Below are 10,283 nucleotides of genomic sequence, written 5' to 3'. Positions count from 1 at the left end.
GCGGGGTTCGCTCTATGCTTTACTGTTCACCGCGACATGCATTGTATTGACACACTATTCTCAGAGACCCGTGAACACTTAAGTCTAAAGAGACCCATGGGTGGCGTGCGAGGTTACTGATTTCACCGTTGCTTGCTCCCCTCTATTGTTGCAGATGGAAAGTGAAAGATCGTGGATGTCGCCTAGAGGGGGGGGATATGCGTTTTAAAATAATTACGGTTTAGGCTTGAACAAATGCGGAATAAACCTAGCGGTTAATTTGCCAAGCACAAAGCCTAAAACAACTAGGCTCACCTATGTGCACCAACAACTTATGCTAAGAAAGATAAGCAACTATGTGATAGCAAGATATATGACAAGAAACAATATGGCTATCACAAAGTAAAGTTCATAAGTAAAGGGCTCGGGTAAGAGATAACTGAGGCACGAGGAGACGACGATGTATCCCGAAGTTCACACCCTTGCGGATGCTAATCTCCGTTTGGAGCGGTGTGGAGGCACAATGCTCCCCAAGAAGCCACTAGGGCCACCGTAATCTCCTCACGCTCTCGCACAATGCAAGATGCCGTGATTCCACTAAGGGACCCTTGAGGGCGGTCACCGAACCCGTACAAATGGCAACCCTTGGGGGCGGTCACCGAACCCGTACACTTTGGCAACCCTTGGGGGCGGTCACCGGTACCCGTCAAATTGCTTGGGGCGATCTCCACAACCTAATTGGAGACCCCGATGCTTGCCCGGAGCTTTACACCATAATGATTGAGCTCCGAACACCAACAACTGTCTAGGGAGCCCAAGCACCCAAGAGGAACAAGCTCAAGGGTACCAAGCACCCAAGAGTAATAAGCTTCTCAACTTGTAACTTCCACGTATCATGTGGAGAACTCAAATCGATGCATCAAATGCAATGGCAATGGCACACGGAGTGCCCAAGTCCTTCTCTCTCAAATCCCACCGAAGCAACTAATGCTAGGGAGGAAAATGAGAGGAAGAACAAGAAAGAGAACACCAAGAACTCCAAGATCTAGATCCAAGGGGTTCCCCTCACATAGAGGAGAAATTGATTGGTGGAAATGTGGATCTAGATCTCCTCTCTCTTTTCCCTCAAAAACTAGCAAGAATCCATGGAGGGATTGAGAGTTTAGCAAGCTCGAAGAAGGTCAACAATGGGGGAAGAACACGAGCTCAAAGGATAAGGTTCAATGGGAAGAAGACCCCCTTTTATAGGAGGGGGGAAATCCAACCGTTATGTGCTCCGCCCGCACATGAGCAGTACTACCGCTCCATGAGCGGTACTACCGCTCAGGAGGAAGAAACAGGGAAAAGGAGCAACAAAACATGAACCTTGGGATGGTAGTACCGTAGGAGACAGCGGTACTACCGCTGGGTTAGGCGGTACTACCGCACCCTTCGGCGGTACTGCCGCGCAGAACAAAGGGTAAAGGGAAAGAGGGAATCGTGCGGTACTACCACGGAGGAAGGGCGGTACTGCCGCTAAGGAGCGGTACTGCCGCACTACTGCCGCGGCGAGGTACCGCATAATCCGACACAGAAAAAGACCCCTCGAATCGACGCGGTAGGGACCTGGTAAGCCAACGGTAGTACTGCTGCGGAGTCACCGCCGGTACTACCGCTGTGGAGCGGTACTGCCGCTTGTGACTCCTCAGCGGTACTACCGCTGGGTACCACGGTACTACCGTTGGGACCCTGACAAAAACCACACTCAAGAAAACCAGAACTGCCATAACTTCTGCATATGAGCTCCGAATTGAGCAAACTCAAGCTTGTTGGAAACAAGACGACGAGTAGCATCAAAACAGCGAAACCTCCAACCGATAGAGGCAGGGGAGGTATGCCAACAAATAGAGGAGAGAAACCTCCAACCGAGAAGAACCGGCAAAACCTCCAACATCGAAAACATCATAGAAGATGCATGCGAACTCCGTTTTCGATGAACTCAAGCTTGTCATCAAGATGACCATAAGCTCTAAGACTCACAAAGAGAAACAAACAAGAACCAAGAAAGATGATGCAAGGATGCAATGGTTTGAGCTCTCTATGAACGATACGACCAAGCTACTCATTGAGAGCCCCCTTGATAGTACGACAATCGATCCTATAACCCGGTCTCCCAACTACCATCATGAGACTGGTAAAATAGAAAACCTACCAAGGGCAAACCTTTGCCTTGCACATGGTCCATTTGAGCTAGATGATGACGATCTTGACTCCCTCAAGTTGGACCACCTTTCTTGATTGGGTTGACTCGATGAAGACTAGTTGATTGCTCCCCCATACTCCACTATGGGTGAGCCACTCTTCCGCACATCTTCACAAGTCCATTGTCACCACAAAGGACGGCAAGCTTCAAGCATTTGATCTCTTCGTGATGCTCCACTTGAACTCGCACACCGCAACCTAACCCCACAAAGAACCCTCACGAAGACCATGGGTTAGTACACAAAGCATAATTGGCAATGCTTACCATACCATGGGATCACTTGATCCCTCTCGGTACATCTTCTACGCTTTGTGGGTTGATCAACTTGATTCACTCTTTGACTTAGTCTTGATCAACCTCTCACAAGACCAATCTTTAGGTAATTCCTTGAATAGCACCTTGGTCGACACAAACTCTCCTTGAACCCAACACATGTACTCCAAGAAAAGCCTATGGACAAAACCTTCAAATATAACTCAAGGCAACCATTAGTCCATAGAGATTGTCATCAATTACCAAAACCAAACATGGGGGCACCGCATGTTCTTTCAGAAAGGATAATAGGAAATCCTATGTCCTCGTCAAATTGCTACTGGCTAACACAAAGAGATGTCCACTAGGGGTCGACGAGGAGACTCTACAACAATATGTGTGGGCATATATGTGGTATCTTTTATCGCATGTCGTCTTTACAGGCTGCTCAAGGGACATTAATTACCTTGTGGATGTATCTCAACTTTCTAAGAGTTTGGGACGCTAAGTACAACTAGGGGTCCAAAAGTCTAGACGAGCCAGGGGTGCGAAAGTCAAGACCATCAGACCCAAGTTGTACTTAACATCTCAGCATATCCATGAGGCGATGCCCCCTAAGCAGTCTGAAAAGACAACATGCGATAAGGGATACCACAGACATGCCCATGGGTATTGCTGTTCTGTCCCCTTGTCGACCCCTCGCAGGCATCCCCTTTTGTTGGCAAGTAGCCACTTGAACAGGACACCCTTCTTTCCATTTGCGGCAATATAGGGAGCAAGAACCAATGAGAGTTGTAACTCTCGCACGCCACCCTCGTTGTCCATATTTTGGGTGAGAGGCTCATCGTTGATTGGAAGGGCGGTGATCATGGCGAAATCCTCCAGGGTGACCGTCATTCCGCCACAGCGGAGGTGAAAACTGTGTGGGCCTTCAATGGTCTAGGAGGGCAATGAGGGAACATGGTTGATCTTCGACGAGGCACGCTTGAACAGGAGGACAAAGGGTAGTAAGCCTGCTTTCTTGAAGTATGGCACGTATCGTTCGTTGTATGGCATCCCGGTGGCTTTTGTGTGGCCCCTCATGCACAAGGTTGGCAGCGTCTGCCAAAATTGCACAAATTGTGACCACTACCTTCAAATTGCAAACTATAAAGTGACATGAACAAGATTTTGCTTATTACTTGTCCATTCTCAATATACCGCCCAGAATGGTCCTTATTGTAAGTATTGTCAAGTTCAAGATACCAACGGCCATTGGCCGGATCAATGACCATCCCACATGACACAATTGACATGGTCATCAACTATTTGATACAAATCATGAGACAATCATTAAATATACATACATGAACAAAATCTTATACTTTTACATGACCTGAACTTGTCATTACAAAATAATATACACATATGTCAAAACAATTTGTAACTCATACAAAAAATTATTACTATGTTAGGTCCAACACCAAAAAAATCTACTTCAAATCCAAGTCAATGGATATAGATGATTAATACACACAAGGTCAATCATTACCACCTAAGAGCATCTACAGCCGGACTGAACAAATTTGGCCCCTCAAATGCCCGCGGCGCACCAGCCGGACTGAACAAATTTGGCCCCTCAAATGCCCGCTGCGCACCCGGTCAGCGTCTGGGCATGTACGTTTTGACTCCCTATTTTTTTTTCATTCACGCAGCTATGTCCCTCACATTTTTGTTATATATGTCTGTTCGTTCTCGAGGAAAAAAGAATGGCTTTGGCGGTAAGGTATACACGTCCTACCGCCTGTCACTTTAGCGGTAGGTACTTTGCCACGTCAACATGGCCGCCGAAAGCCAGATTGTGTTAAAATTTTAAAGCGGGATCAAATTGCCAAAATTTTGAGTAAAAGGTCAAAACAATGATTTTGGTCCAGCATGGAAGGGGCGGAGAACGATATGAAATGTCAACTGTAGATCCACCGAGCACTGACTACGGGGCGGACTGACTGAAGGTACGTCTACTGTCTACACTCTGGAAGCCTCGCTGACGCCGCAGCGAGTCCATAGTTTGCAGGGTTTTTACCAACTGATGGAAGTACTTTCCTCGAACCTCGTAGTACTCATCAGCTGCTGCCCGTTCTTGGCCTCTTCTATTCCGTAGCTATGAGCCATCTCTCTGATGATTTCACCGGCGGGGTTCGCTGTTCGCTTTACTGTTCACTGCGTCATGCGTTGTACTGGCGCACTGCTCCCGGAGACCCGTGAACACCTCAGTCTAAAGAGACCAAGACAGATGAACAGCCGACGAGAGCAGCAGCTGGGTCACTTTATGTAAGATCCCAGGAACATGAATTTGACCTGTAACTTGGTTCATCACGACAAGAAAGAAAGGTAAGTGAATCCATCAGTCATGGAAATGGTTTTTGCTCACATTGCAAGGCCACTGAACGAACAGCTTATAGGTAGGAGTACCTTTTTTCTTCAGAAAACAAGAACTTGCACATCTCACACTAACCAAATTATTTATATGACAACGAAGAATGTGTGTACATCTGAATCACCTAGATCAGACATTCCCTTTTGCATACTAAAAAACCAAGGAATGCTGACTATAGAACGAGGAAATTAGACTCCTCAATCATATTTTAACAGGCTAGTTGTTAAACAAGTGCTAAGGTTCACAGAAACAGCCACAGCATAGGATACGTGACCCAGGAATCCTTCCTGTCTGGCGAATCAGATCGGCCTTCTGAACTGCCCTAGCTGCTTGCTTGTTCATCTTGGCGTTGGCTGATGCCCGTTTCTCCTCGGCCACGCGGCGTGCCAGCTCCAGCCTTTCGGCCATCCTCGCCATGGCCTCGCTTCTCATTTTCTCCGCGCGTTCCTGTCATAGAACAGCTTGTCATTACTAGCTACAAGCTACTAAAGAGTATGATGCATTCAGAGTATGTGTTCGTGTTAACGAAAGCAGGGTTGCAGATAATAAAATTTAGTGGAAATGCACCTCTAGCTTCTTCATTTCGGATTCAACTTTTGTTCTTTGGCGGCTCTCCCATGCTTCGATCTTCAGCTCTTCCTTCTTGAATCTAAGCAACAAAATACTATTTCAGACAACATGAAGAAAACCACTATTTACATGATTTCATTATGTTTCCATCTCCTTTTATAGCTCACTAGTAGAACAAACAACGAAGGGTAGCAGATAGTCTGATGGAATATACCGTGCTGTATGTTTAGAATTTTCGGCGTCCTCGAATGCTGCAGCACGAGTAGCATATTCCTGCTTCATCCTCTCCAGATCAGCGATGCTCGGCGTCGCAGAGACTAATTCTAGCTCCTCTTTGCTAGCCCATGAAGCGATGTTCATCTTTCCTAGTTGTACACCTAGGGCAGCAATTTCTTTCCTTGCCTTGAGCCTGATTTCATCCTCTGACAATTCATTCATGCCACCTTTTCTGTTGAAATAAGGACCATCATCTGCATTGTCTTCTCCTATTGATGCCGTCGATCGTCCACCTACAGGAGTTGATGGTATCGAACAATTCGGGCTGCGAGTCGGTGTCACAGACCCAAGTGGTGTTCCTGTTCTTGATGGATCTTGACTTGGTATTGGAGTCATTTCTGTGCCCACATCTCTCACAGACACCGCCTGAACTGTAGAAATAGCTGTGTGCAATAGTTCATATCAGTTGACAGAAATCGAAGCAAGAAAACTGAACTGTAAAGTAACAATGAGAAAGCTACCTTCAGTATCATTGCAGGGCTTAATTGCAATCGAATTGGTTTCAGCTTGACCCTTCTGATACTCTGAGTTGGCGCTAGAACCTTGATCTGCACAGACATCTGCGTGCCTGACCAACTTTGGCTGATGCGAAGCGAAAGACAGCCTCTCTAATATGCTCCGAGAGGCCGACGAAGCCGGGTTGAATCTCTTCATGTTCTGAATGGGGCGAGCAAATGCGCCGTGGTGTTTGGGCACAATGCCACCGCCCCTGGGCGCAGCGGAATTCACCTGGTGCGCACTCTGGTTCTGCGATGCGCCCTTGGCGGTGTTTTGCTGAACAGTCTGCTTGTTCACAATCCATTTCTCCGCGTCGTTCCACTTGGAGGAAGCCTGTCTAGAGAAGTACCCAGCCGTTGGGTTCTGCGCCGCGGTCTTCTCGCCTCCATGGAACTCAAAGCTGCTGGTGCTGGCATTGTCAAGACCACTGTCGCATTCGTTGCTGTCCTCCTCGACCGTTCGCACAGGATGTATCATGCTTGAGTTGCTCGGCGCGGGTTGGTGAACTGAACTCTTGGGCATGTTCTGAACCTTGTGGCTATCTACTGCTGGATCCTTGTCTACAACTTCGGTGTTGCTGACTGCTGCAGGGCATTTGGTGGCACCGGAGCTGTCTGAAGCGGCAAGCAGAGCGAGATGGCTATAGATGTGATGTCCTTGATCAGGGAAAAAGTAAGCTAAACACAAATAGGGTAGCGTTATGGATGTACCTTCGTCAAGAACATCGCATACTAATAATCTGTTCTGCGCTAGCGATGGCTCGGCGTTCTTTGAAGGCGATGTTCGCGACGAGCTGCTGCTGATGACCCTCACACGATTGTGGGCTCCCAGGAGCTTCATCCTCAGCTTTGTGGGAGAAAGGGCGCCTGCCTACATGAACACCAAGGAGGTAAGTCTTCATCTACGGAAGCGTTATAACTTACAATGTCTTGATTCAAGGTGGTAACCACCTATACTATCATATCTTGCTCAAAATATTTCTAGGCAGGAAGCTTAGAACTCTATAAACTGCTAAGAAACTAGAAGTACTAGTGTGATGCAAGATTTTAGACGTTTGGACAGTGACAGTCAGTGGAATGACCATTTGACACTTCTATTTCCTGACTGGGACACGAGAGCAGTGAAATCAGCATCACTTTAGCAGGTAGTACTAAAATACAGTAGTGCCGACGCCAAATTCTTCAGAATGGGCCTTGGATATTTCCACTACCTATGCAGAGGGACAGTCTTTCTGCATATTTAGCAGTAGGCTTACTTTAACCAGTATAGTTAGCTTCCCTTTGACTGACAAAACAGATTTACCGAATAAGTGATAACTGAACAAACATACAGTTTATAAACAAGCCGCTAACTAACTCCTAGATTCCAAAAAAAAGCTCAAATTATTCCCAAATTGCTCAGCTCCGACGCCTGACAGCGAGACTAGCTTTAATCCTCTAGAACAAAAAAAGGAGACTGGCTTTGATCTTGTGATAAGAAAAGGGAAAGTAGTATAGAACCGCAACAAAAGATGCTAGACTTGGAAACGAGGAGCAGAGAGAGCACATCTATATCCAGAAAACGAAATGTTTCCGGAAAAAAACCGGAGTAGTAAAATGAAGCATAACGGAGCAGGCGCTGATTAGGCGGGTGGGGATCAAGCGAGGCGCTGCGCCGGCCTGGATGGAGCGGAGCCCGTACCTGGGGCTTGTGAATCCTCTCATACTCCATTGCTCGCTCCGTGCTGGTCTGCTGGCCGGACGCGCGCTTCTGTGTGTGCCCCGCCCTCTCTGCTTGGGCGGCGGCTGCTGAGAGTGGGGAGGGAGAGTGAGAGAGGAAGAAGGGGGTGGGGAGGAGAAGAGAACACAGTAATACTACGCTACACGGTGGGGACTTTGGCTAGTGTAAGCGGAGATCTGTGATGTCTTGCCCTTTTTTAGTTACGCCTACTGGACAGCAGTCCACAGCTGAGTTTCTTTGGCCGTGACAACTCCCTTTCCGAACCCTCAAAATCTCCGTGTTTCCGCTGCAACGAAAGGTCTCATCGACGCAGTGGAAGCACAGAGCTGGCTGCTGCTCCTACAATTACTACTCCCTCCGTAAACTAATATAAGAGTGTTTAGAATACTAAACTAGTGATCTAAGCACTCTTATATTAGTTTACAGAGGGAGTACTGTACAAGCACCGTAGAAACCCATTCTGGCTCAAACAGAGAGCCGTTTGCTGTACCTGTACTTGTTACCACCAACAACCTTAGACGAGTTTTCTTTTAATCTACTACACGGAAAGTGCCCGTCCTCTTTTCTCCCATTACACAAAGTTATCTGATTAGTGCTAGCATCTCTCACTGACACGGGCACGGAGTAGGAAAATTACCGTCTGATTATCTCTCACTGACACGGGTTAGTGTTAACAACTGGCGGGCATAATCCCTTCGTTCACTTTTGTAAGTCATTTCAGACAACTTAAAATAGTCTGTTTTGCACATTGTCTGAAATGTCTTCGAGGTCTTATAAAAGTGAACAGAGGAAGTAGCATTTCTCGAGATGCGTGCGCTTTTAACGCTCCAAACTCCAAAGCCCCGAACTTTTATTATTCCTCCTCTAGCATAATCTCAGCAGCACGGTGGCGCTGGTGGTGGTCAAACAGAGGTCCCGATGCCGGACCGGCCTCGACTGGACTGGACGGGAGCCCTATCCAATCCATCCACCCCACCTCTGATGAATCACACGACGCAGGCCGCCCCATCCCTCGTGTCAGTGACTACAAGCTCTGTTTACGTGCTAGAGTATTATTTACCCCGATCTCTCTGCCCTTTTCACCGTCCAGCCCCATGTCATGATGAGCTCACTCGCCTCGCCCGCGGCTCCAGAGCCCAGACCCGACTCTCGCCGTGATCTTGTGGCTGCCCTCGGTGTCGTCACGCATGGATATACTTTTGTCTTGTACTTACTCTGCTTGCCGTTCGCCAAAGTTGACCCAAGTTTTCTCTGCGCTGCACGAATCTCATAGTACGTAGAGTACGTGTAGTTGGTTATTATGGCCTCTGCTGTGCTGCCTCAGCCTGCTGGCTGCTGCATGCTCTCACACCCTCTGATCCTGGCCTCATCTGTTTGGATTCACCGTGTAGTACGAGCGAATTATGGACATGTGTGAGGCGAGTGAGCCATGCTACGGATCACGTACTACCAAGTGTACTGGATGATTGAATTGGTGTTGAATCATGTGCTGCAGTCGTGGGACTGATTTTGGCACGTTTAATGGTTCATCATTAGTGCTGGTGGCCTTACAAAATTTGTGGTCCAACTTGGTGGCCAGCGAGCATCAGTACGAGTGCTCACAGAGCTGTCCGCTTTGATTAACAATACTGTACCGTCCATCTTTGGTAGGTTTGACTGGTCAAACACGCTGATGATTGAGTCGTAGTACGCACTTATTTATCCCAGCTAGTTTTGCATTTATCAGGTCTTCTTGATTACCAGTGGGATTGTCTCACTCTGTCTCTTGTTGGCGTAGCGATATGAACCCTAGAATGCCCGAGGACTTTTAAGTTAACCCCAATTTGATATACTAGGTCCCCATTTTCCTGGATCCAAAGGTCCACCTCATAATCTTTAACTATACTAGTGGCCAAATCCTAAACTGTTAGTGCATCATGTTATGTGAGCATGTCCCAACCCGAGCATCATGTTATGTGGGCAACTTTCCAAGTTCTGTTGTTAACTTGTTATGATACTCCCTCCTTTCCCGGCCAACCTCCAAATTTTCATATTTTATTATATTAGCCTCATATATGGAAATCTAGGGCACCGGCGTCCGTGAATTTTTTCGCTTGGATTGCTGCAAGAAACCGATGTTGGACAACAGATAGACTCCAAAGAAGCTTGCTTCCACACCCGGCTGCGTGTCCCTTCTGTGATCAAGAACCTGGAACCATAAATCACCTAACTCTAGGGTGTGTGCTTGCCAGGCAAGTCTGGGTAGTTATAATGGACAATTGGGAAAAGCTAGAGTGGATGCCTCACCCGGATGCAAGCCTTGTGGATTGGTGGACAGCACTCAACCCACCA

At 47.4% G+C, this 10,283-nt stretch overlaps 1 protein-coding gene across 2 annotated transcripts; it reads right to left on the bottom strand.

The window, feature by feature from the left end:
* Positions 1-4,957: 4,957 nt before the first annotated feature.
* Positions 4,958-8,122, bottom strand: LOC119356501. 2 transcript variants are annotated; one of them, XM_037623461.1, is made up of 6 exons: positions 7,914-8,122; positions 6,944-7,103; positions 6,197-6,847; positions 5,674-6,118; positions 5,457-5,538; positions 4,958-5,336 (listed from the first exon to the last, which is right to left on the bottom strand). In XM_037623461.1, exons 1-6 carry the CDS (start codon positions 7,941-7,943, stop codon positions 5,124-5,126), a joined length of 1,581 nt encoding a protein of 526 aa, XP_037479358.1. In that variant the 5' UTR covers positions 7,944-8,122; the 3' UTR covers positions 4,958-5,123. The 2 variants fall into 2 exon arrangements, with proteins under 2 accessions (XP_037479358.1, XP_037479359.1); XM_037623462.1 differs by having other exon boundaries at positions 6,944-7,099.
* Between the last annotated feature and the right edge of the window lie 2,161 nt (positions 8,123-10,283).

Source organism: Triticum dicoccoides, chromosome 2A, assembly GCF_002162155.2.
Source record: "Triticum dicoccoides isolate Atlit2015 ecotype Zavitan chromosome 2A, WEW_v2.0, whole genome shotgun sequence".
NCBI lineage: Eukaryota > Viridiplantae > Streptophyta > Magnoliopsida > Poales > Poaceae > Triticum > Triticum dicoccoides.
The sequence above is the reverse complement of the archived record's forward strand: the minus strand, read 5'-3'. Positions and strand labels throughout refer to the sequence as shown.

Bases quoted from the DNA above. Each gene is read 5' to 3' on its own strand.
- LOC119356501 (XM_037623461.1), bottom strand. From the start codon at position 7,943: ATGGAGTATGAGAGGATTCACAAGCCCCAG. The intron at 7,104-7,913 runs GTACGGGCTCCG...GTGTTCATGTAG, and splicing joins AGAGGATTCACAAGCCCCAG to GCAGGCGCCCTTTCTCCCAC. The intron at 6,848-6,943 runs GTACATCCATAA...TTGCCGCTTCAG, and splicing joins ATGCGATGTTCTTGACGAAG to ACAGCTCCGGTGCCACCAAA.